This window comes from Pollicipes pollicipes, unplaced genomic scaffold, assembly GCF_011947565.3.
Source record: "Pollicipes pollicipes isolate AB1234 unplaced genomic scaffold, Ppol_2.1 Scaffold_7231;HRSCAF=8579_pilon_pilon_pilon, whole genome shotgun sequence".
In the NCBI taxonomy this organism is placed as follows: domain Eukaryota; kingdom Metazoa; phylum Arthropoda; class Thecostraca; order Pollicipedomorpha; family Pollicipedidae; genus Pollicipes; species Pollicipes pollicipes.
The window spans coordinates 13,387,778-13,414,738 of record NW_023597034.1 but is presented as its reverse complement, the minus strand read 5'-3'; the positions used below and the strand labels follow the sequence as shown (position 1 = coordinate 13,414,738).

The following is a 26,961-nucleotide window of genomic DNA, read 5'->3' as shown; positions in this document are numbered from 1 at the left end:
TGCCGCAGAGGTCTGGGTAGTGGTCAAATAAGGTGTGTCTGTCCCGCGTCATACCACTTTCTACGGCAAACACCAAATAAACAAGAGCATCGGGCCATGCGTTTGTTCTGAAATTACAAGGCGCCAGGAAATCATGGGCATGGCAGATGCCTCAAAAGACAGCAGCTGATACTAATGATTGGCCAAATCGAGTTATCCATGGCAATCGATTAAGAAGGAACGCAACTTTTATAATGCATAATTAACTGTCTTTTGTGAGTTGCCGTCACAACACGCCAACTTAACCAGTCACGTAAATACCACCGTCTCGAATCCGGAAAAAACTTAGTGTTTAATGTTATCTCGCGCACTGATCGCAATTTGGAAGCTCTTAGATCTCTGCACCCAACGGTTTTCCATCGGTGATGAAGCCTTAAATGGCGTAATGATGGTCATGCAGTAAGTTAAATAATGATAACTCCGCAGCTATGGGACATTTTCCCGTCTGGACAAAATATTACGTAGGCAATGCAAGCCTTAAGTGGCGATTTCCCAATGCTGATCGCACCTTCGGTTGTTAAATACATCTGTTTTAGAAATAGCCGTTCAATTCTACATCGAAAGCCTTCAACAGAAAAATGATGCTTGTTATACATCGGTGCAGTGCGGATGCGGTCGCAGACGGGTGGACCGGCGCGACGCGGGGCGGTGCCTCAGGTCGGCCGGCCTCGTACGGCGCGCGCGCGCGGACCCCTCCCCCCGCGCCCGCCTGCCGGCCGGCCCGGCGGCCCCCGCCGAAGCCACCGGCAGTTGTCTGCGCCCTCCCGTGCTGGTCCAGGCCCCAGACGACTGGAGACTTTGAATGACCGATGATAGCGTCGTGATTGGCAGCCTTCTTCCCCACACAAATGGTCGCCTTCTTCCCCACACACAATGGTGGCAATGAGCAGCCTTCTTCCCCACACACAACGGGCAGCCTTCTTCCCCACACCCAATGGTCGCCTTCTTCCCCACACACAATGGTCGCAATGGGCAGCCTTCTTCCGCACACTCAACGGGCAGCCTTCTTCCCCACACACAATGGCCAGCCTTTTTCCCCACACACAGTGGTCGCGATGGGCAGCCTTCTTCCCCACACGCAATGGTCAACCTTCTTCCCCATACGCGATGGTCAGCCTTCTTCCCCACACGCGATGGGCAGCCTTCTTCCCCCCACGCGATGGTCGTACCCATCGGAGCTACCCCATATCTCCCGTCCTTGATATTAAATGGAGACCTTTGAAGACCATTCAGGCGGCGTGGATCAAGCATTCCCAATCCGCAAGCCTCCTCGGGTGTCGCAGCGATCGCGCCAGATATTCCAGCAAATCTTCTCCGCCGACGCGTGGGTCACACATTGTTGTCAGTTTGTGTTCGCATTTCCCACGGTCAGGAGATCAGATGGTCTTCGGTACCCTCCACCAGCCCTCCCCTCGGGCACTTTGCATCACAATTTCTCCTCTCGTTAGAAATGGCCGGAATGTTCTGCCGATAAAAAGCACGCCATCCGAAGGCTGAGTGAGTTCCACATACGCATTTTGCTTTAAAAGCTGTCGAAGGTTGTGACCATCTCTGGGCGCCCATTTGTCTCCCTCTGCCCGGGCGTGGCGTGGCTCCTGTGATCTTGAAGGACACGCATGCAGGATTCAAGTGGAAAGAAGAATATCGTAGCTCAAGTGAAACTGTATCAGATCAGCGCATTTGCACGTCAGCACAATCAAACTTTGACGCCAGGTCAAGTGGAGCCAACATTGCAAAATTAGTGCATTTGGACCTCGCCTTCATCAACAGAACCAATTAGTGCTAGGATAATGAGGGGAGAGGCATTGTATGACCCTTGCTACGCTAAATCGCCGACGAACAGTCGCGCATTATTGGGTGTGGTCCGCGACACTTGACGCGTCAAATAAGCCACAGCGGGCCAAACTTCACCATCTGAAGAACTACGCATGGCGCGAAAACGAAGAGAGCGAGCATGAATAGCACTAAGCCTTCGCAGGTGGTGGCATGTTTATGTATTCACAGCCTTCGGTACTGTGTGCTATTCATGCCCACCATCATTGAAAGGCGTAGCACGAGGGACCTCACTCATCTATCACCCCCCCCCCCCCTATCGCCCGATAAGGGGGGGGCTGCCAGGGCCTCACTGAGATGGTCTTGTGTAACTGGGACACTAATAAAGATGTCGGATGCTTACTAGTACCAGACATTGTACCAGCTTGTCACGACCTGTCAATTTTTCAGCTTTTTATAGTTCGTGACTTATGACCGATTTGTTAAGGTCATGTCAGTCAGTTTTTTTTTACCAAATCAACAATACAGAGCATTTGTTGGCAATTCGTATGCGCTACTAGTTTGTTTTATAGATCAAATCCATTTCGATGTCAGTGCTGTCAGTCCTGATTGTGTCAGAGTGTAAGGGATCCGGTCATCGGAGGTCAAGCTAGTTAAAACATATCAATGTTTCTCTTTTATGTACGACTCATGACACCTACACTTGCAATTATGCTGTTTTCTACAATCTATTACATAAACATCATTTTGACAATTATCACGAGACCATCTGAAGCGAACTTCTTTGGCAAAGTCATGCTAGGTAAGAAACATGTAAAAAGGATAAATCCTGCTAGATATGGTTTTCGTCGTGATTAGTGTAAAAACTATTCATTGGTTTTTATGTATGTTCCGACTACCTTTGTTTGTTGACCCTTGTATGCAAGCGACACTGATCTTCAAAAGCTCAATAATTTCACGGCAAAGCAATACAAAACATGCGTGAACCCAAAAGCCTACCTTGACCTCAGAGGTCACGAATTGACCCAGGAGAGGAAGGTGATACTTGGAAGGTTGGCCATCTATTGCCATTGATAGATGTCGGCAATGGTGATGTTTCCTTGGCTACAGAGGTCACTCATTTGACGCATACCTTAAACTCGCACACTTCCAGAACTGAACTAAACCACAGGAGAACCTTGTGCTTATATAATTGACTTTCGTCTGAGAGTTTGGAGATTATACCAGCGAGAAAATTATTTATCATCTCCAGCATGGAGTTTGTGGCCATTAACGTGACCTGGAAACAAGAAGCCGCGTACCTTTAGCTAGCTAAGATAATGAGCAACACACTGGTTTCCATCCCGATCCTCTGTCTGTCATAGTTCAAAGTTAGTAGGGATGCCTGTCAGCCCCCCTCGTCATGCGAAGGGTGGAAAATGGTTCCGTCAGGCGTGGGTTCAGTTTGAAGCTTCTTAATTTTGGTCCATCCACTGGTTATGTAATTTAACGTTAAACCTCCAGACATACGTGACTTCACGCGCAGCTATTGAACAGCCGCAAAACGTGGCTTTTCGCTCACGCTGATATTTAGGGAGAAAAATCGTCATTATCTTATGCAGCTGCGGCCGCAAATGGAAGTACCGTGCATGATAGCAGCCTTAGCCCTATCACACTTTTTGTTGCACAGTTTTCGGGTCCGCTCGTCAGCGTTATTAATTTTCTGTTGGTACTCTCCATCTGTTAGTCTTATGAGTCCGACGTCGGGTGGAAACATAAAACGCATAACTGGTGGTCAATAAACGAGTTAGAGGACACATTTGAAAAATTCAACGTCCTTCGCCTTCCAGAGCATGTGTAGTCAGTTCACTGACTTTTGACGTTCATATCTTAAAACGACTATGCAAATATTAGGGAATTTTACGCTGTATTTGAATCGAACCATAACTGAAAGATCCATTCCCACAAACTCCTGGTGCAAAAAAATACCACTGAAAATACACCTTTGTTCGCTGGTTCCCTTGCGAGAGCATACGGGATGAATCTATCATGTAAAATGTGGCAATTAGCAGTTCATCTAAAAACATCCAAAATGTTGTAGCCATAGTCAACGGTCTGCCACTCAAGTTGATAAGCAAAGCGCATATTCGAATGCATGTCAGACTACACTACAACTTCAACTGCCTTAAAAGATTTGGGATATCTTTACTTCGATTGTTAGTGATGCTCATTGGCCTTAGCTTTATATGGATTGTTAATATTTATGTCCTGAGTATAAGTGATCTGGTACCTTCGAAGCCAACACCATGTTTTACCGATGGCGACTGTCCAAGTGCATTGGAAAAATGCGCATACGGATCTTGGAAAGGGTAGGTACATTTCAAATCTGTTATGCATTGGCTTTTCCATTACGAATTAGAGTGTGGTAAATGTGCTAAATTTATAGTCCGTCCGTTCCATTGCGAAACATTAAAAATGATAAACGACGCTTGCCACTGAAATGCACATTGAGCACAAACTCTTGGCTCTTTGGTCGTGTTCTCTTTTGTTTTGAATATTGCATGATACATTACCCAAACGCTAAAAGTAGCGTGCATGTTAAGCAAAGCGATTTCTTCAGTCGTAGATAAAGATGACAAATATTGTTCACTTCAGTGTTCGTAAAGAATGCATAGATTGCTACAACATCACAGACGATGAACGTCTACATTTCCCAGTAGCAGTACAGCTTCCAACCGCAAGTTTATTTTTTACGCCAACAGTATCAAAGCGCTGATAAACATGGGCGCGTGGGACATGATAACGATTTAATGCAGGCTTGTAGCTTCCAGATTCCGTGAATTTGTCATTGCGTCATCGCTATCTTAAAGCTCAAACAGGGCTAGGGCTATAGGCACCAGAATGCCATACGCATCAGCGTATAGTAAGCATTTCCCCAAATACAGGGGGTGGAGCAGGCCGGACACGCGTGGTCATTCAGCAGCTCTACATTCTGGTCATCAACTGCTCTGTTGTTGATATTAGACATTAAAAGTGTTTTGCATGCAAACCACAGCGGATGATTTTTTCCGCGTCAATCCCACAGAACATATCACATACCAATTTCGTTTTTCAGCCTTGGAAACTGTCACAGGAAAAACAAAGAATTTTCTTCCAGTCAACTCAAAAGAAGCGAACACATGGATGCCAGGAGAATTTTCAGAAAGAGAAGATTGGTACGCCGGAAACGGAATCCAATTAATCTATGGCAAGATTCGCACTTGCCACAGAAAATGTGGCAGGTTTGGGTGTCATTGAAGCAGACCGAGGAAGTAACACCTCCAGAACTGTTCTCGCCGATTGACAAGCACGGGTCTAGAACGCCCTTTGATAATATTGTAGCCGACTTATTGTCAACAGGACGATCTTATGTCACATTCAACGGTGTGAACATTACTGTTACTGTTCATCCAGCTGCAGATAGCTCCTCAGACTGGTTTATCGCACTCAGAAGAGACGTCTCCGGCATGAAAGATAGGAGACCAGAGCGTCGGATATTAAACAGTGTCGGTCATAAGCATTACATACATTCAACGCGTCATCAAAATCGTAACTATGCAACCTCACTTCTAGAAAAACCTCAGAATGACAGTCATAATGGAATGGGAGGGAATACGTCTGCTCAGTATCCCTTGACAGTGCCCACCAGTCAAAGCGAAGGGTTAGGTATTCGTAGGCGCTTTCGCCGACAAGTGCCATTGAGATCAACATTACATCTATCTGCTGATCCACTCATTAACCGCGTTGCAGCTGTGAGCCCCATTATTCCAGCCGCAGAAGATATTATCATGAAAAGCATCGACAAACGCTCACCTAAGTCAAGAAAATGGAGCCAAAGAGCCCGACGGGGGGACGAAGAGGCAGAAAGCGCGCTGAGGCCTCTGCCAGCAGTTCTGGAAAACATCGAAGACGGACCAGTCATCATCGAAGACCTCTTTGCTCCGAAGCAAAGCTTATCCCCCCTAAGAAAAAAACGACATCACAAACACTTAACTGAGGTAATTAGAACTACGAAAAACGCCTACGATGGTGCAAATCTTGAAAAGCATGGACTAGCTATGAAAAGAGCATCACAAAAAGGGATTAAAGAAAGGCAAAGTGCATGGAGCGTCAAGACCGGAGCTAAGCGTCAAAGTTCAAAAGCTTCTTCATCGCTGAATTCAAAGCGAGACCGCCGTAGGGAATTTCATCAACAGCCCACAGAAAAAAGGGATCAAGACACCACGCAGCAACTAGTCAAGCCGATGAACAAAAAACGTGTTGCCAAAGAACCTTTTTTTCAAGAAAAGTCGGCAACGATTTCAAAGCGATCCCACCACAAAAGAAATCACTCTCCTCGCTCAGCTGTCCACGGATCCACAAATACCGCTCGTTCCATTAAAAAGCCGAGGAGTATGGAAGGGTTGAGTGCTCAACGCCATCAACACTCTGGCAGAGATGTCAGTATTGATAGTGGAAAATTGAAGCAGACAAACAATAAATCAAAGCGTAAAAACAATGTCTTGAAAAATACACAGATTTCTCGGCTTGAGAACAGAAATATAGGAAAGCGATCAAAACACACGGATTCAGACGACAGTAAAGAAACTAAAACAAATTCGACGACAGAAAAACCAATAGATCCCTTTGCCTATCTGCAAAACCAGGAAGAAGAACATATTGATTATTATGACGTAAGCAAAAGAGGCCTTTTAAACGATGTTACAGACCTTGACCCCGAGGCTTCTATGAGCGCTGCCCCCTCGGCAGCTGACAGCTCACGTGCCACAGAACCCTTCCAAAGAAAAAAAGCCAGAAAGAAACGACAGACGATTGCCGAACAGGTGGAGGACGATGATGAGGTAGACATTCCCTTCTGGCCTGAGACAGTGGAGCTGCTGCAGCGTGCTAACACATTTTCCGTGCCTGCACATGACAGCAATGGTCATATTGTGTTCGTCCGTCGTGTGCGCGATCTTGGGTCCTTGGACTTAGGGAGGTCACTTGCGAAGCTTAAAGAAACGATGGCAAAGATATTCGGACGGTGCTCACAAGCCCGGCGCAGGAAACGGTCCCACCGTGGAGCTCCCGCAGTTGTCACAGACCAGCTGTTGAACCGGGAAACGTGGGAAATACAGGGTGAAAAAAATGAAATGGTTGACTCAGCGAAAATTGATGTGAAAATGGATGACGACAAGCCCTTTAATGTGACAACTGTTTTACGGCCAATGGGGAAAAGAAGTAACGTATTCAAGAAATTACGCAAACAGCCTGCAAACGAACAGAGGCTATGGCCAGGGGGTTTTGTTTCTGATGAGTCAAGACATCTTAGAGGTCTTCTAAGTCAAGGCAGATACACAAGCAAAATCGGCGACCTGAAAAGCTTCGAAAGTCATTTAGAAGAAAACATGCCTGAAAATATCCATCCCGGATCCAATGAATATTCCGAAGAAGATTTTTTGGAATTGAAATCTCACTCAAAGAGAGCGTCACCTTTCAAAGCCAGTGGACAAACGCGGGTTCATGGTATACCGAGGACTCCAGGAAAGGAGCAAAGGGCTATAGCTTTCAAACGAGAAGAGTATAATTTAACACCGAACAAAACAATTAATTTCAACGTCCCACCAGACTCAACTGTCGGACTTGACCTCTCTGTAGACCAGTCGCCAAATCCTTCCAGCCCCATCGCCAGGGCCAAAGTATCCTCCGACAAGGGCCCTACTTCCAAAGTCTCGGTAACGAAGAAAAATGTTGAGCATCTGTCGGCAGACGATAACACGTCCTGGCACCCAAAATTTGGTCGGGCAGAAGCTTTACGGAAGACGTCGAGCCATTTTCAAAACCAGCGTTCTAAGACAGCTACAAGTGAGCACATGGATGGGTCACTTCGTGGCGAATCTAAAAAATCACCTTCTACAGGATGCGCGAGTTATAAAAGTATGGTCCATCGCGCTCTGAAGAACGCGTCCGGCAGGAAAATCGCGCGAGAACCGTATGTCATCACACGTAGGTACAACGATTCCAAGACTCGCTCAGTGAAAGACGAAAATGGCGTGCGGAAAACTAGGGAGCTCAGTTCACCCGCAAGCCTGGAGCGAGTCAACCTGCTCTACATTGCTGATGGTGACACCCTGCCTACGACGTGGCAGGCACCCCTGGGGAACGTTAAGCGTGATGTGGACGTGTCAGCAGAGGTCAAGGTGGAGAGCAGCGATGGTGACTCGGCCACCACCGACACATCTGGTGTGGAGAGCACAAGTACAGAGCCGCCAACAACAATGGAAATCATTATAGTGAAGGAAGGCCACGACAATGTTTTCGGCGAGAGTTCGAGAGATGACAACAATAACACCGAAGGCTCAGTGGGGAAAATAACGTTTACGACATCGGAAGATAAGGACTCAAAAGTTTTTGAATCTGTGGATGCTCTTTTGGACAATGCAGTCTTGCCTAGTAATCGTCATGATGTCAAGACAAAGGTTTTTAACACACATTCTTCCAACCGAAAATCTCCACTTCGAGATTCCAGTGCTGCTCAGACAGTCACGGCGGCGGCAGCGGCCGACAGCAGCGGCAGCCGGCGGTCTCAGGCCGAACATGTGAATAACGCTGTCACCTCAGATGGGCAAGACTGGAGTCTATCAGGCAGCTCTAATCGACTGATGGACCTGATCTCTGATATCGAGAAAGCCCTTCGCGTTCCTCTTGGAGGATCCGAGGCTCCTCCCAAAACCGAGGACATAACAGTGGTCGATAGCAGAAGTAACGCTGATGGTTTAAAGCTCTATAACAGTCAGCCCGAGATCGTGGAAAATAAATCTAGCTACTTTTATTCTTTGAACGACCCTAGCTCAGCTGTAGTCAGTAGTGCTGACAGAAAAAGGCCAGATAGTGTGAAAGCACGCCTAGTGAACAGCTCACCCAGTCTAAGATTACAGTCCTATCAGTATGCGTTTTCAGATCCCGTCAGCACGGGAGACGTGAGCGAAAAAATTTATCTGAAGGGATTCGACCCTCCTCAAAAGCCAACAAGACCCATCTTTGTTGATTCTGCAGCCAAAAATATGATACGGATTGATCCGTCCTATAAAACAGTTGTGTCGGCAGTGCACCCAAAATACCGTAAACCGTTGAACGGCAGAGGATTCTTTCGAATATATAACGACGGGCTTAAGAACTCGAAAATACAGGATGTAGACCTCGTTAGTGGTCTGAAAATGAATAACAACAAGGAGATAATGGTAGAAAGCTTTGAAGAACGGCCTCTTGGAGAGAAAATCGGAGACATCACCACCAGCAAATCTTCAGGAAAGCCACAGTTTCCGCATGTCTTTGACATTCATGGAAATATTGCAGTGAACGGCCAGTTATTTGGTGAACCGTCACCAAACGATCAGCAAGATACAATGGTTAAAGTTGTTTCCTCCGTAAGCTCAGGGTATTCTGATTCACCGAGTAATCCTGATCCATCAGTGTCGGTTGAAATAATCAACGACGATGACGACACCCGAACGGATAAGCGTGATGCAGGCAGCCCGACAAACGCCAACATGTTTGGTAACGAAATACACGCAGGAGGTAAGACGATGCCCGGCTTGGAGCGCCAAAATTTAGTCATCACAAAAAATGACTTGAACGAAGGAAGCCTGCAGTCCGATGGCACTCCAAATGTTCTCAAGAAGAGGTCAGAAACATCGAATGCCGACAATAATGATCCACCACATTACGCACCTTCGACGCAAATCAAAGTACAAAGCATTTCGAAGATGGAAGGCGGCACTGACACGATGAGTGACGCAATAGAGAGAAGGGATGTGAGACATGTCTATAGAGTTCCAGACAAAGTTGTTCAAGGCTCTTCAAAACGCAATGCAAATCTTGGCGGCTCGAGTGAACGAACAAATCACAATGATCAGAGGCCTGGAGCACCACCGCAAACTGTAAAGGTTTATTCGAAAGACCCTGGCGTGAAAGGTGCGACAATGAGTCTACTGAATAACTTAGCATCAAAGCTTTCACTTCAAAATGCAGTGAAAAATAACCAAAGGTCATTGCACGATGGTAGAGTTATATGTTCAAGAGCCGACTCGGGCTGCTTCCAGAAGCCTTTATCATTGCCTAATTGGCAAGACAGAAGATTTGTTACACCGAGAAGTAAGGATAGATATGTTGCACCTTCAAAGGCCCGGCGTCTTCTTCGAGAAGCCAGAAGCCCTGTGTCAAGGCAGAAATCGAAACGGGATGTTTCTCGCGCAGTTTTTGAACAGCGTAAAGTGTATTTTGAAAGTCCAAACACAATTTACGAGGCCCCTGGATCAATATATCAGATTGTCGATGGTCAGGAGCGAGGTGAGCGATCGAAACATGCAATTCCTTCAACTGTCGCGGGCAATACTGACGCTACAAAAAGTGAGCTCTTGCTGATTCACGAAGCACCAAGCTCAGCATTCACACCAACTGCGAATGTAAAATCTACCGGATCAGTCAACTTGTCCAGCATTCCCAAAGCGCACGAGAAGGCTCTGAAAGAGGCTACAGTACGTGAGCAAAATAAGATGATCGACTCCGATGAAGGATTCTCAGGCAGCTTGCCTACCTTTGAGACGAAGATTAACAGTGGGGGACAAATATCCGAGGACCAAGCAATTCCTATATTTCCACCAACACTGGCGAATGATAAAACATCCTTACACCGCAAGGACGATGCAATAACGACAAATACCGAAGTGAAACAGCAGACATTCAAAGCTGGCGAAGAAAAAGCTGAAATTGATGTGGCATATATCAGTGGGCGTCCGAATCCAATACAGCCTACCAATACGGCTAAGCCTACCGGCGGAACTAGAACCAAAGAAATCGTTTACAGTGAAATCGGAGCGGACAGATCTTTGCTCGGAAGGTTTCCAGCATTGTCACTCAGGAAAAAGAGACGATCTCCGAGGACGAGGCAACGTATTAGAAAAAGAAAACATGATGTTGATGCTCTTAGATCGGAACTACAGAAGCTGAATGATATCGGCTCCAGGATGGGTATGAATTTCTTTAATAGGGGTTCTATTGACAGGATTGTGAGGGAAGAATCAAAGCGCAGTGGGAGGAATGGCCTAAGAGGGAAAACAACAAAAAAGCGCCGTGGGAAAAACTGGAGAACAGGCTCAAAATCTATTAGCAAAAGAAAGCTTTTTGCTAAAGGAAAGGCAGCAACAAAGAGAAGGACGAGAAGGGTTTCTGAGCATCTCTTTAATAAGCATACAAACCGCTTCTCCCCTGATAGCGTGGTGAAGCCCAGGAAAAGTCGTGGCGAACCAACCAAACGACGTTTGGAAGGTGCCAATGCGGTGTCTAATTCAGCCTGTCAATTAGCTGATTACCACGATAAATCGCATAAGAAAAAAAGACGCAGCATGAATTTGTCCGGACAAAGTCGCATTCGGCAGATTTTCCAACAGCACAATCAGGAGCGGCAGCAGTCAAATAAGCCGACATGGTTTGAAACCAGACGCACATCGAATGAGGGACCGGCGTACACGTATTTTAACGCTGTCGGTAATGGGGATCCTCTAGAAATAGCCAACCCAGAAGGATATGGCTTTTCAAACGACCGTGAAAGAGAGGAAACACTGAAGGTGACCAACTCAGCGGGAGAACCACTTGAGTTAAAAGCAGTACTGAGGGGAAGGAGGAGAAAAAAGCGAGAGATTTGGCCCATTGATCACTTGGCAACAGCACACAAACAAGCAGCGCAGCGAAGTTTAACTGCCAATAATCTAACTCCCGTCGAACATGCACTTTCCAGCGGGTGGCAAAAGGCAACCTTTCCAGCACAATGGCATGGGACTGAGGAGCTGTCAAAACGCAGTGAAGACTTTCCATCGATGCGTAAAAGATTTTTTGACAAATCGAGGCTCGCAAGTTCAGCTTCTAAGCCTGCGGTAAACTCTCCGAGGGCAGCGACGTCTCACAGGTCCAGGAAACAGCTGTACAACACATTTACACACCACAATGCACCTGACGCGTACGTATCCAAGCGTCATAAAATTCTGGACGGATGGAGGGCGCAAGGAAAACTTGATTCGTTACATGAACACCTTGCCAGTGCTGCAGAAAGATCGCCGAAGATCATTAGCGAAAGGGCTACTGTTATGCATAATCCAAAGAACTCCACATCAAATCAAATTTTTGCTACAATGAGTAACCAGACACGAGCAGAAGCACTCAAGAAATCACTTCGTCCAGAAGTTTCCAACAAAAACCCCGGTTCTGGGACGTCGGAACCTTCACCGACACCGAAGGAGCCCAAGGTTACTGGTTTGGGTGTTTGGAGAAAGCTGGGAGAAATATTTGATATCAGTCCCAAGGTAACGGCCGACAAACTGGCCGAGCCGACAGCAATGTCTACGTCTAGCCCCAACCCTCTTCAGTCAATGGTACCGGCCGAAGAATCGATAAAAACCGCGCCTCTAGCTCAGAAAGGCGGCTCACGTGACTCGAAAGCCCAATCTGAGCAGAGTTCGAAGAGCACCACAAAAGAAGATCGTCCATATAAATCAGCTCTTCGTGCAGCCATAGTAGACCGCCTACTGCAAGATCTGAGGAAGATGTCCTCTGCCAAGGGCTCCGAGATGGCTCGGGCAGAGTCAGATCTCATCGAAATCCTACACGATTATCAAACAGACCTCATGGACGACGATGAGCACACCATAGCTGGAGAACCGTTTCAAGGTAAGTTCCTGCTGAAATATGATCGTGGTTTTACTAAAGCAAAGAAATGATGGTGTTCACATATGTCACACAGCATTGCTGATCGAAGGATAGACCCTTAAGGAATCCTCGTAAGACTGCTTGGCTTTACTTAGATTCCATGCAATCCACTTATTATTTACATCCCTTGGAAGCGTGTGTAGTAACCCTTGAGTTAATCGAGCGCCTCATACTTCCAGCTCTGGCTGTCTTACAAGCAGCCAAAAAAGCAATGGCACTAACTGAAGCTTTCATTGCTTTTAAATGGACACAGAATGTTTTCATTTCAAAAATGATTCGTACGTTCTGGCGCGGGTTTGTTATAGAGGCGTCGTAGGCTTCACCGAGAGTTTTCAAGTGATTTATTTTGCCGCCTGCTGTGCTATCTTAATGCTACGTAATGCCGTCGGACGAAACTGTAATGGCAGGTAAAGGAAGGGACACTCAAAAATCCAAAAGTCAATTTTCCAAACAAAGGTCAACTCAGTCATATTTGGTCACGTGAGGAATACTTACGGACGAAATGACCTGTCTATAAAATATAAATATTGACTACATAAAGATGCTGATTGCTTAAATGGTCAGTGCTAAAAGGGACAACATCTATGTCCTCAGCTTCTTAGCTTTATCTATTGGTTTCCGTTCTCATCTTTGTTTGGATTTCATCAAAAGAATGTATTACATCAAGGTAGCAAAACCGACGTAGGTCAGAGCAGATAATAAGTGAAGGGAGATTTCAGTCGGATCACGCTGAGCCCCTTGTTCTTGTTCCTTTTGCGTTCCGATTACAATCATTAGACAATCATATGATGATCGATGATCGCAAGCGTTTCTTTTCGATCGATGGACGGTAGTATGAAGTTCACAAAATCACAGAGTTCGCAAAGCACAAGATAACATCTCGTTGGTATAACCACAAACAAAGTGTGAACACCATAAACTAATCCGGCCCTGGAAGCGCAGCTCGCATGCTTAGTTATAGGGATTGCACAAAGACTGTTTGAACTGAGATGAGAATGATCAGTCTAAACCCTGAGCCCAAGTTCTACTCCACATTTTTTCGGATCACATGTGTTCCTATTTTCAGGTCAGTCCGATCCACCAGATCGGATTGACCTGAAAACATTAATGTCATGAACAAGGTGGTGTCAAGGTAACGCATAGTGCCTCCCATATCGACTGTCTCGTTTTCAGCGAGGCTACAAAAGGTCACAAAGACGTCTCAATTTCAGCGATAACCAGACGTCACACGGACTGTCTCACTCTCAGTGACCCTCAGACGTCACATTGACCGTTTCACACCCAGTGACATTCAGACGTCACACGGACTGTCCCACTCTCAGTGACATTCAGACGTCATATTGACTATTTCCCCCTCAGTGACATTCAGACGTCATATTAACTGTTTCACTCTCAGTGACATTCAGACGTCATATTGACTATTTCCCCCTCAGTGACATTCAGACGTCATATTAACTGTTTCACTCTCAGTGACATTCAGACGTCATATTGACTGTTTCATACCCAGTGACATTCAGACGTCACACTGACTGTCCCACTCTCAGTGACCTTCAGACGTCATATTGACTGTTTCATACCCAGTGACATTCAGACGTCACACTGACTGTCCCACTCTCAGTGACATTCAGAAGACATATTAACTGTTTCACTCTCAATGGCATTCAGACGTCATATTAACTGTTTCACTCTCAGTGATATTCAGACGTCATATTGACTGTTTCACCCTCAGGGACCTTCAGACGTCACACGGACTGTCCCACTCTCAGTGACATTCAGAAGTCATTTTGACTGTTTCATTCTCAGTGACATTCAGACGTCATGTTAACTGCTTCACTCTCAGTGGTATTCAGAAGTCATATTGGCTGTTTCAGTCTCAGCCACTATCAGCTGTTGTATGTCATAGCAGCCCATATTATTGTGGTGTTGAGTAGCTGTTAGGTCCCTTGTGCCATTGTCGCGCATAGCTTTTCACTTCACTTCGACCCAGGAGTCGTAGTGTTCTTGTAGTAAGAAATACAGGTATTTAGTGGTGCCGTTGCTATTGTGTTCCACTTGTTTTGAGCTAGTCCTGCGCCTCTATCGGCACGTTCAGTATCACATCATGAGGTGCAATCGAAGTCGCTGTGACAGCAGTCATTGTTAATCAACATGTAAGCAAGAGCATACCAGACTGTTTGACTATACTTACGTACAAACGAGGTGGTGTCTAAGCTGTTCACGCTACTTGTAAACATTTCATCTTTGAACGGACGTATCGAACTACATTATGAGCCGGGCGGATAGTTCAGCTTCACTAAACCAGAGACAAACAACAGTCAAAATACACGGCATAGTGTCCAACTACATGTACGTGCCGGCTTCCGGTGAAATTGGGCTCTTAATTTCTTGACATACGGCCAAAGTTGTGATTGGAGCAGCTGATTGTTTTTCCTTCACATATCCTTTGATGTCACTAGTGATCTCCTTGTCAACACATTACACTTTGCCACGACGCACATGCTGAGCCAGTCGATTTATGTTTGAGCCACTCCAATCGGCTGGTTAGTTAGGAAAAATATATCGGGCTAAAGCCCCTCCCCAAGTGTGACATGCATGCACAAATATTCAACCCCTGACCAACGAATGCCCACGCCGCTTAACGTTCAAAGGGTGACATGAGGGATGCATATGACACACCGATCATTAGTCACCCGGGACCTCGAGAAAACGGCTCGCGATAGTCGGCAGGAAGGGTGTCCAGGCCGCGTTAAAATGGCATTGAGACAAACCTAACAAACTGATGCGGCGCGGAACGACATGAGGCAGTGCAGTGGTTCACACTACGCGGAACGACATGTGGCAGCGCAGTGGTTGACAGTACGCGGAGCGACATGTGGCAGTGCAGTGGTTGACAGTACGCGGAGCGACATGTGACAGTGCAGTGGTTCACAGTACGCGGGAAGACATGTGGCAGTGCAGTGGTTCACAGTACGGTCCCCGAAAAGCGGCGCACATGACCTGTCGTCGCATAATCTGGGAGCCCATTTATGAAGGCTTTGACAAACTACCAAGCATAGACTTTTCTCTCGGTAGAGATACAGAAAAAAAAACTACTAAATATTTTGTACCCACAACCTATTTCTCACTGAAAGTACAGTCCAAACCCGAATGCGTTCATCAGCTCAGACCATATTAGAGACCAAAAACCGCCACCCACCCCATGCCAGCGAGGTCATACTCACACACTGGTGGTCTCCAACAACCTCTTCATAAGGATCTCCCTGAGGAACTGCTTATTGAGAGTTTTAACAGCAGTAAGATATCCCCCGGAGGTAGACGGCAGTCCGTGGATTGTCATCTTCACATTAGCCCAAGACTATTTCTTCCAAGACTATTTCTCAGATGGAAAAGCCTTTCCACGGGGGACAAACTGGCATTGTCATGAGCACACTGAGCGAACAAGTTTACAAAATCTGGCCAGCTCATCAGCTTGAAATCAAGCCTTAACACACAAAGCTCCAATTTGGCGCTTGTAAACCACTGGACCACAAAGGGATAGTCTTCTCCAAACAAGCCACAATTCACGTGCGCTTAGACAGACCTTAGCTCAAATCCTTCTGCTGATCCCTACTAGGTATATTTTGAACTGTGTTCGAACAATGGATCCTGAAGTTCTTTCAACTGGTAGTTTTGTTGCCAATCTACGTCGCCATAGAACAAGAGCAAATCCTTCACTTGCAACACAGGTATTCTTTGCCTCAAAACCGCTTCTGGGTGGTTTTCTGCCTACACCATGGCAAACCGTCTCTAAATTGACAACAAGCTCAAGACTCAAATGCTGAACAAACGGTAAGAAGCAGTGGTAGATAGTTTCCGGACCGGCCCGGAAGGTTGTGTTTCGAAACGGCATGACGACAACTTTGACGCACTGATACGGTACGCCATCCTACGCGGCGGCAATTCACAGTAAAGTCCCCTGGAAGCAGCGCACATGCCCCCTTGTCATAATCTGATACTCATTGATGAACGGTTTGACAGGTTGTCAAACGGATAATTTTGTCATGGTAACGATGAGGAAAAGCTGCTAGATCCTTTGCACCCACGCTATTGACCGAATATAGGTGACACAGTGGTTCAGTTTATTACTGTTTGGGATTGGATATACTGCACGCAATTTCTTACGGCCAGCCGATAGCTTTTACTCGCAGATAGGGGATCCTCCAAGTGCGCGAGTTAAGCCCCTGTCGAAACTCTCGGCGTTGTGCCGGCACCACCATATATGTGTTTGTTCAATCGGATGAACTGCCGGCTGGATTGGCCAGGGCTGCTTAGCACGCTTCCTATGTTAAGAGCCGCGTTGGACGGATACGTGACAGTTTTGCTGGCGCTATTGCAACAACTGACAGGTGAATTATCCCTAAGCCCGCTTACTAGTTTACCAGTTCGCTCGTTAAACACCAGCTTGATCAAAAGAGACCAATACTTATCGCGGGCTTGAGTACTAAGCCCTCTTGGTGTATTTAGCCTGTTGAGGGCTCCATGATGGAATATTCCACCTCCTCTTTTACTTTGTTCGACAGCGATGTTGTACAACCTGGCGAGAGTCACAACTATCTGTTCAGTTGTTCGTAGCGACTCTCAGTGCAAAATGTCTGCAGAGTGTGGTACGACGCAACGGTCTTGGATTTTCCCATCACAGTCGCATCCTATACTGGTCACGAGTGGTGAGACTTAATGCCTTAAAACGGGTCGAGGAACTTCTAAATTGCTCGTGAAGGCTTATATTTATAGAGCTTCCAGGTCGTGCAAAGCAGTGGCTTCGGCATCGATACCCCACCGGTTTTCCATTAATGCGCAAATGGGACGATCCAGCAAACATCTCCCACTAGCTCTTGCCGCCTGTCAAAGCTGCATGCCCCCGTCGCAGCATACATCATTATGTTATGATATTGAAGTACATGACATCATTTTGACATCCTTCGGATGAATCATGGCTGGCGAGAAAAATATGTTACGAGATGAAGACGATGCTTAACGTCGTCTAGTTATCTTTCTTTTAACACGCGCTCGGGGGTCAAATTGACCTCTCAAAGGTTTTTCCGGAAGGGTTTCCCAACGGCGTGGCGTAGCCGCGTCAAAGTTTCCATCACTGTCGAAAATTGAATATCGGATCGTCTGGCACAAAAATTTAGATGTACCTTGTACGGTCGCTGACCTATGGCAGGCCAGTCAGTCAGTCAGTCAGTCAGTCAAGTATGGTTGGCATGGTTTCAGCGAAGGCGATTTGTAGGGAATCGTTCAATCTGATCCAACAGCGAAGTGCTAGACGAAGCCATATATCTTTCAGATACTTTCTTAGGCAACACAAAAATTTCACGTGGACTTCTTAATGGTCAGACTAGGTCACTGACCTAGTCCGACCCAGGTCAACATTTCGTTTTTTAGGAGCATACTGCCTAGTGTAATCTATGTCGCTTATCCAAATGCAACTCGAAGCGGTCTTGTATGATTTTGGGCACCATGACCTTCAAAAGGTCAAGCGAGGCCACTGACCTTAGATGAGCATGTGACCCTTTGGTTAGGACAGTTATCTAGGTTCTAGGGGCTCTTTGGAGATCAACCTGGAATATGCCTTGTTTGACCTTATTTAACCTAAGGTCATGAACTAGGAGCCTCAAACTTTGGCCAAAGTGAACTCACGCACATTTCAACAAACGTTGTGAATTTGGTGTCTCTACCTCCCTTAGTTCCTGAGATTTCAGCGGGGTCAAGTTGACCTCCACCTGAGCAAGGGGTATCTAACCGACCACCCGGGCTGTGCTAAACCAACTGTTTGTAAATGAGTATGTCAAACCCCACACAGTGCCGCTGCACTCTAGAACACACCAGTCTTTATCACTTTGTTTCAACTGAGGTGACTAAGAAATCATTTGTATACAGCACGTTTAAATTTGCTATCGAATGCGCTGAGAAGTATGCAGTTAAGCTCACTTTAACATGCCACCATAGGTAACTCCGAAAGCTAATTGACGAACGACAGTTTAGATCGTAGAAATAAGACAGAATCAGCGCACCTCTTCAGCGCTAGTGTGTGCTTTCGTTACGGCGACGTACTTATTGCCCCTCGCTGTCACGTGCGGACGTGAGGAGCTTTGAATTTTGACATGCCCACACGCATACCGAATGAGTGCCCCTGCTGCCGGCCAAGACGCAGTGCCTCGGACGAAGCGTAGCAAATGCCGACGAACTGATAAAAGCTTATTTAGTTTCATTTACTATGTTATTCACTACACGCAAGCTCCGAAGAGATTGCTCTTGTCTGCTATAGTTTTGGTTTTACCGCTCCACCGCACCGCACCACAGTCGGCATTGCACGCACACATCCGGATGGTGTGGTCCCACTCGTAGGTCAGCTTTATAGCATAGCAAAAAAAGAGACCTGCTCTGCGTACTTTCATTTTGCTGTTTGCTTTTTTGCTGTCTGACATCGGAACTCAAATGTGAACTTCCGCAGGTAGGCTGTGTGGGTCCTTGAATAGTTTGATCCCGCAGCTCCGCACTGGTCCTCAGCAATGCGGGGATCATTCACGTCTTTGATCACCACATCTGAAACCGTGCTTGCATTATTCTAATAGGCTTACTGTGCCGTTGAAACGGACCACAGCACACACAATATTCTATCGTATCTCTCGTACCAATCCACCATCGGCCGAGCAGGCTGGCAGCAAATCACATTACCCGAGGCAGCACGGCCAGCGAGTGTGAACACTGGACGTTTCCAATGCCAGACCACCCTTTTTGCCCGACCAGATGATAGCCATTTAACTTGGTAGCTTCTATATTTTCGACGCGTGAGAACTTCGCTGATTACCAGTTTGTAAGCAAAGAATTACTGACAAATAAACATCTCGTAATTAATGAAAAGATCAACGTATGCAACGTTGACTAATCCTTCGCAGTACTATCGCTAGACTGCGCTGATCTACTCCCCCTCCCCACCCCACCCTTGACTAATCTTTCGCAGTGCTGTCGCCAGACTGTCCTGCTCCTACTCCCCCTCCCCACCTCAACCCTGATTAATCCTTCGCAGCAGTGTCACCAGACTGCCCTGCTCCTACTCCCCCCCCCCCCCCACCCCTGATTAATCCTTCGCAGTACTGTCGCCAGACTGCCCTGCTCCTACTCCCCCTCCCCACCCCACCCCTGACTAATCCTCCGCAGTACTGTCGCCAGACTGCCCCTCTCCTATTACCCTTCCTCACTCCACCCTTTCACACCCCCAGTGCCACTCGGTGTACTCTGCAGGGAGACCACGAACGTGTACTTTCCTATTTTCACCTTATTTGATTTACACCTGTCTATTTTCGGCCAAACTACAACGAAAGCTCTGTTCAATTTTGTAGAGTATCGGAAAACCCCCAGCCAACCAGCCCCCATCTGGAGTTCGTCGCTTTTGACAGTACAGGAGCGGCTGGTACGAGCCGCTGTCCATTCCTCACCAGAGCAAACGTGCAAGAACGGTGCGGCATATTCGTACATGTTCCGGCACTTTCACCAAATTATCTCACCGTACATATGCAGGTTGACATGTCTGACTGAGTTGAACGAGACGAAATAAATATCCCGACGTTTTGGCACAATATTAAGATAGCAGTACAGTGATATTATCCATCATATCGTCGCATGACATGCTCCACCACAATGGCCTTGACTTCAGCATTATTGCATCCCTTAAAGTTATCACTGCTGAGTACTATTTTGAAATATCACGAAAACGCCTACTTATACCTGGTTTGGAAAATATAAGTGACCGTTCAAAAGAAAGACGTTTTTTATTGTGTTTTTGCTTTTCATAGATGTACGATTATCCCTCCTTTTGGTTTAAGGCCAAGATGAAATAAGAATGTTTGAAATGTAGAAAACATCACAGCACCTTTGGTCACGATGTCAAAATTGTGAAAATTCAGTGAACGCAAAATTGGAGAGATCCTCAAAATGCGCCGGGTCATTGCGAGTTCAGGGGCACATAGATCTGTATGATTTAAATTATCATAAATTGAAAAGGTAGTACCAATAGCCTTATTCATCGGAGACGAACCAGGAGAATAAAGATACAACACATTTATATTTTCATTCTCCTGGTTTTTTCCGAGGAATAAAACCATTTCTACTGTCTCATCGATGTGAGTATTGTTCCTCGCAAATGCTCTCAACAACTTACGTAATCCTATATTCAGTTGTGGGCCCTCGAAAAGATACGACTGCTAGCTGCTCTGTTGAAAATGGCCGAGGCCATAAGATTGCAACCGTTGCTCTGACCTTTTCCAAGACAGCACTGCTGGATTATAGGCATGAGACGATCTCGTATTAAACGAGTGGGCATTCTGGTCGGTCGATCTGGCTTGGAATACCTCAGCAGCAGCAGAGGCGGGCCTTACGAGGAGCACTTTCACTAGCGGGACGCTAAATTGCACTGATAAGTGTATGTGCTGGTTTTACCAGTGATCAGGTTTCCTTGCCGGAGCTCTGGAGTTTGTCGCTTTTGACGGCTCAGGGGTGACTGGTATGAGCCGCTATCTGCTCCTCACCGGACGCGCTAGAGCAAAAATGCAAGAACGGTGCGACATCTTCGTACATGGTCCGGCATTTTCACAGAATTACTTTGCCGTGAAAGTTAACAGGTCTGACGGAGATGAACAAAGCAAAAAATAACTCCCTTTTTGCCGTCTCTGAATGACTGTGCGTGTATGCACCGAACGAAAGCGGAGCAAGCCAGTCTGCCACCGTTTACATCTAAGGCGCAATTCAAGCCCTAACGTCATCCTGTCACCCATCATGACAGTGGTCTTGAATTTATCGCACTTTGCTTCGTTTTGATTGGAGCTGATGCCGGTGCACTGTGAATCGTCTACGGATAAGGCTTCAGACGGTTTTAAAGAATGGTAGCTACTTTGCGTTGAATGACTTACTGAAACATTTCAGTCACTTTGGCACATCGATAGCGAAGTTGACGTAATACTTCAGATTAGACCTGATATAAACTCAACCTTGATTAGAGGAAAGGCCGTAAGCGCTGACTACGTTTATGCAACAATCCTTTTGGGTCCTCAGAGGCACCTTAAAAGTGATATGGTGCGCAGAGAAATATTATTGAAACGAGAAGCTCAGATTTGCCGCACTTTCGCCGTGTAGGCCTCTGAGAGCATCGTTGTAGGTCACTGACACGGTACACTTCAGTTCTGAGATCAAATATAAAATGGTTAGAAAATGGTAAAATGACCCGGCCCAAGATACCATTACCATGCACCAAACAGACAGTGGGACACTCAGAAAATCCCGAAGCATTGCATAGACCCGTCTGTTTTACCAGCCCTCGCGGCTCTACCCGGCGAGGGCTGGGTAAAGCCGCCTGTTTAAGGTGGCCACTGCTGTGCCAGCGAGGACTGGGTAAAGCCGCCTGTTTAAGGTGGCCACTGCTGTGCTGGCGAGGACTGAGTAAAGCCGCCTGTTTAAGGTATCCGTGAGTGCGCTCATACCTACCGATGACGTGGCTCTGTCCGCCTGTTTAAGGTATCCGTGAGTGCGCTCATACCTAGCGATGGCATGGCTCTGTCCGCCTGTTTAAGGTATCCGTGAGTGCGCTCATACCTACCGATGACATGGCTCTGTCCGCCTGTTTAAGGTCTCCGTGAGTGCGCTCACACCTACCGATGACATGGCTCTGTCCGCCTGTTTAAGGTCTCCGTGAGTGCGCTCATACCTACCGATGACATGGCTCTGTCCGCCTGTTTAAGGTATCCGTGAGTGCGCTCATCCCTACCGATGACATGGCTCTGTCCGCCTGTTTAAGGTATCCGTGAGTGCGCTCATACCTACCGATGACATGGCTCTGTCCGCCTGTTTAAGGTCTCCGTGAGTGCGCTCATACCTACCGATGACATGGCTCTGTCCGCCTGTTTAAGGTATCCGTGAGTGCGCTCATACCTACCGATGACATGGCTCTGTCCGCCTGTTTAAGGTATCCGTGAGTGCGCTCATACCTACCGATGACATGGCTCTGTCCGCCTGTTTAAGGTATCCGTGAGTGCGCTCATCCCTACCGATGACATGGCTCTGTCCGCCTGTTTAAGGTATCCGTGAGTGCGCTCATCACCTACCGATGACATGGCTCTGTCCGCCTGTTTAAGGTATCCGTGAGTGCGCTCATACCTACCGATGACATGGCTCTGTCCGCCTGTTTAAGGTATCCGTGAGTGCGCTCATGCCTGCCGATGACATGGCTCTGTCCGCCTGTTTAAGGTATCCGTGAGTGCGCTCATACCTACCGATGACATGGCTCTGTCCGCCTGTTTAAGGTATCCGTGAGTGCGCTCATACCTACCGATGACATGGCTCTGTCCGCCTGTTTAAGGTCTCCGTGAGTGCGCTCATCCCTAGCGATGGCATGGCTCTGTCCGCCTGTTTAAGGTATCCGTGAGTGCGCTCATACCTGCCGATGCCATGGCTCTGTCCGCCTGTTTAAGGTATCCGTGAGTGCGCTCATCCCTACCGATGACATGGCTCTGTCCGCCTGTTTAAGGTATCCGTGAGTGCGCTCATCCCTAGCGATGGCATGGCTCTGTCCGCCTGTTTAAGGTATCCGTGAGTGCGCTCATACCTGCCGATGCCATGGCTCTGTGTCCCAGTCAAGCAGCACTCCGGGGCCGCCAGGTGTGCGCATCCACGACAACGTCGCCATCCCGGTCGTCTACCAGGCGGTGCCGATCAAGATGGAGGGTCTCACACACCACCGCATCATGGTCCGCTCCAGCCGACCGCGTGGCCCCCGGCACCACTCAACAGGTCGACGCAAGGTCACCTTCAATCCGCCGTAGAATCGCATCCGTCCAAGGGGCCGTGGGCTGCGCGACAGTCAGCGGCGTCATTTCCTGTCTCCTGTGTGTTCAGTGCAAATAAAGGTGATTTGTGATACAGCTGGCATCTGTCGACAGCTGGCTATCCCACTTTTGTTCAGATGGCGGTGTCAATTACATATTTTCGAACTACTTTGTTTTGATGTTCCCACACATGCAATTTTCTTCCAATGCCAGCACTGAAAGGAAGTGTCCCATCTTTCGGTAAGGCTCCAAAAAACGTACTCTGGTGAAACCTCAGAATCATTTAACCTAGTGATAATGCTGGGTAGTGTCCCTTTACCACCATTTATATTAAATAAGGATGTGAATTTTGATTTTGTCTGTTCCAAATTACGCTGCAAACGCTTTATACCAGCACTACACTACACACCTTTCGTGGTAGCCCCGGGCTGTATCCCGAGAAAGCAACAGCTGAAGTTGTCGCGACCTGTGGCACAGACAGGGGGGGGGGGGGGGGGAGGGGGGGGGGGGGGCACAGGGGACACGTTCCCCCCTCCGTTAGGTCCCGGGGTGGCCGAAGAACCCCTCGGAACCGATGATTAAGGACCCAATTTGAGAGCCTGAATGACCCAAAAGGCAAGGTGGAGGTGGTGTTCAGGGGCCCTGGCTCGCAGGGTCGGTCGCGCTATTGCTAGTCAGAGGGCCCTGTGCGTCGATCGGGAGGGGGAGGGGGGGCTGAGTTGGTAAGGGCCTGTATGTCGGTCAGGCACCATCAGTATCGCACCGTCGACGCCGTGGCCGCAAAGACCTGATGGCCCATTTCCGAAGCAGGGACAGGGCCGGGGCCAGCGATCTACATTAATCGAGGCCCCAGCGTTTGTCAGAGGTCAAAACCTAACAGGGGACCCTGTATTGACAAGGGTCCCGAGTGGGCGAGAGAAGGTGTTCGAGGGGTCCCGAAGAGAGCCTGGAGGGCCCACCGAGACTGGTAATCATGGGCCCGATAGTAGTGCCTAAGGACACGAATGGCTGGCCGGAGTTTTCTTCAGGGACCCCGGTCTGTGTGGACGGGCCCTCGGATGTCAGCCAGAGGGTCTTTAGCGCCGATCGGGGACCCTCTGAGTCGAGAAGGGCCTCCACAACGGTCAGGCAACATCAGTGCTGCACTATCGGGTCCGTGTCGGCATGGGTTTAAGGGTCCACTTCCCAAGCAGCGGCAAAGCCCGGGCCAGCGAAATGTACTGGTCTGGGCCGCTGTATCTGTCAGGGGCAGTCATCTAAAGGATCCCGGCCCCTGTGTTGGTCACGGACCCTCCGTGCCTTACACGGGGTCATGTGTCGGCAAGTGATCATGAACCCATCACGAGGCTTAACTGAGGAGACCCGAAGAGAGGAAGAAGAGCTACCAGGATCGAAGATCAAAAGTCCGATTGGAAATCTGGAGGGGCCACAGGGCCGGAAGAACAGGCCACAGGTCACAAAAAGGACGGCCTCCGCCCGTACCGCTGCGGCTTCAAATGCCAGTTAGAGGGCCTCTCCATCGAGTGGGGGCGCGTGGGACAGTGCAGGCCTCTATTTCGGCCATAGACCACCAACACCAAGCAGCCGGCTCCGTGTCGGTTTGAGCCCTGCAGACTCATTTGCTAAGCATGAGCAAGGCCGGGCCCACGGTTTCCATTAGTCGGGTCGCTGAAACAATGAGAATGTCGGCCAGGGGCCCGCAGTGCTTAACAGAGTGTCCTGTTTTAACAAGGCGCCTCGATTCGACCAGGGGAAAATTCGCTGAGCGGAGATGGAGACGGGATCCCGAATGTCAGAGGCCTCTTGCGCTGGTCGGAGCACCTTTACAACGAAAGGAAACCTGCAGACTTATAATGTGATTTCACGCTGAGACGATGTAAGAGCCCTGTGGCAGTCAGGAGCCCAGTACCGAACGGCGGAACCTCCAAGCCAATTTCAACCACGAGTCCCTTAAGCCGAACTGAAGTCACGACGACGTCAGGGTCTCATGAGGGTCGTTGTCAGCTGTAAAGGGTCGGAGCTACCACTTTTGAGCTGTTTTAACCTCCAGACGTCGGGCATGCGGGCTTTCGCACGCGCTTGGGTGGGGGTCAAATTGACCCCGATAATTTTTTCGAAATCACTTTTGAACGGCGAGGCGTAGTCGCACCAAATTTTGCGTAGCTGTAGGCAATTAAATAGCAAATCGTGCGAAATAAAAAATTGGATGTACCTTGCAAGGTCGCTGACCTACGACAAGTCAAATCCAGGCCATGGATTCAGCGAAGTCAATTTCAAGGGAATCTTTCAATCTGATGGAACAACGGAGTGTTAGACGAACCCATACATCTCTGAGATACTTCCTTAGGCAGCAAAACAATCGAATGACCAAATTCCACTGACCTACGGTCAGGCATAAAGGTCAGACCAGGGTCAAACCAACTGCTTTCTTTTTATAGGGCTTGCTGTTTGGGTGGTTTCTGTTGCTAATTTCGAATGTATTGATAACATAAACTTCATTATACATCTTCATGAACTTATAGGTCCGAATAGGTCACTGACGTAAAATGACCAACGTCAACATATCATTTTTATGAACATGCTGCCTAACTTAATCTTTGTCGCGCGTGGAAATGCAGAACTCAAAGCAGGCTTCTATGATTTTGGTCACCATGACCTTCGAAAGGTCCAACAGGGTCACTTACCTTGAAAAAGCTTGTGACCGTTTGCTTAGAACAGGTATGTAGGTTCTCGGGACACTTTGGAGACCAGCTTGGAGTTTGATCTTGTTCAACCTTATTCAACCTGAAGGCCATAACCTAGGAGGCTCAAACTTTGACCTAAGTGAGTTTACGTACAGGTCGAACACCCTATGAATTTGGTGTCGTCTCTAGCCCTCTTATCTCCTGAGATCTCGGGGATCAAATTAACACCCCATCCAAGCGAAGGGCACCCAACCGGCCACCCGGGCGCGTGTTGAACGACCAGTTGCCGAGCAGCGCATTGGTTAAAGCTTCAACCAGTGCGTCACTATAGATCACGTGATGCTCCATTCCCAAAGCGAAATGGTGCTTCGGAAAGGGTCACTGTGGTAAACGCCATGGGGAAGAACTAAAAGCCATAATTTTACGCCTCGTTGAATTTGCGGGATAAAGCCTCATGTTTGCATGTACTTTTCGCTATAGTGTTTCAAACTTTTATACGCTTATTAACACACTAATGTTTTTTTTACAGATAACTGTGTTGCAAAAATTACAAAACACGTTGGAAAAAGCAAGGCAAATAGAGTTAATTGTTTTCAGAGTGGTGAGCAGGAAGTCCAATAAGATCTCTCCCTCAGAAGTGGCACTTTAAACCGAAATTATGAAATTCTGGTAGTACCGATTAACTCGTACGATAAGTGAGAAGTGAGAAAATCACAAGAAGTGAGAACAATAAGTGAGATCCAACAATATGTGAAAATATAGCATGCTCCCTTTATGCTGAATATTTTCATGTTTTGCCCAGACTTTCAAAAGAAGACGGAAACTGCCAGAGCCTTATGCATGAATGGAGC

The 26,961-nt window shown here is 47.6% G+C and overlaps 2 protein-coding genes across 2 annotated transcripts; both read left to right on the top strand.

The window, feature by feature from the left end:
* The first annotated feature begins 3,992 nt into the window (after nt 1-3,992).
* LOC119109405 (uncharacterized) lies at nt 3,993-8,472 on the top strand. Its single transcript, XM_037233018.1, has 4 exons — nt 3,993-4,160; nt 4,907-5,859; nt 8,002-8,171; nt 8,431-8,472. Exons 1-4 carry the CDS (start codon nt 4,015-4,017, stop codon nt 8,470-8,472), a joined length of 1,311 nt encoding a protein of 436 aa, XP_037088913.1. The 5' UTR covers nt 3,993-4,014.
* Nucleotides 8,473-11,928: 3,456 nt separating this feature from the next.
* LOC119109105 (uncharacterized) lies at nt 11,929-23,434 on the top strand. The gene is made up of 2 exons (XM_037232656.1): nt 11,929-12,531; nt 23,260-23,434. The coding sequence occupies exons 1-2, from the start codon at nt 11,952-11,954 to the stop codon at nt 23,421-23,423; spliced, it is 744 nt and encodes a 247-aa protein (XP_037088551.1). The 5' UTR covers nt 11,929-11,951; the 3' UTR covers nt 23,424-23,434.
* The last annotated feature ends 3,527 nt before the right edge of the window (nt 23,435-26,961 follow it).

Bases quoted from the DNA above. Each gene is read 5' to 3' on its own strand.
- LOC119109405 (XM_037233018.1), top strand. From the start codon at position 4,015: ATGCTCATTGGCCTTAGCTTTATATGGATTGTTAATATTTATGTCCTG. The intron at 4,161-4,906 runs GTAGGTACATTT...TTCGTTTTTCAG, and splicing joins GCATACGGATCTTGGAAAGG to CCTTGGAAACTGTCACAGGA. The intron at 5,860-8,001 runs GTGCAAATCTTG...ACGTGTCAGCAG, and splicing joins TACGAAAAACGCCTACGATG to AGGTCAAGGTGGAGAGCAGC.
- LOC119109105 (XM_037232656.1), top strand. From the start codon at position 11,952: ATGCATAATCCAAAGAACTCCACATCAAATCAAATTTTTGCTACAATG. The intron at 12,532-23,259 runs GTAAGTTCCTGC...CGGGGCCGCCAG, and splicing joins AGCTGGAGAACCGTTTCAAG to GTGTGCGCATCCACGACAAC.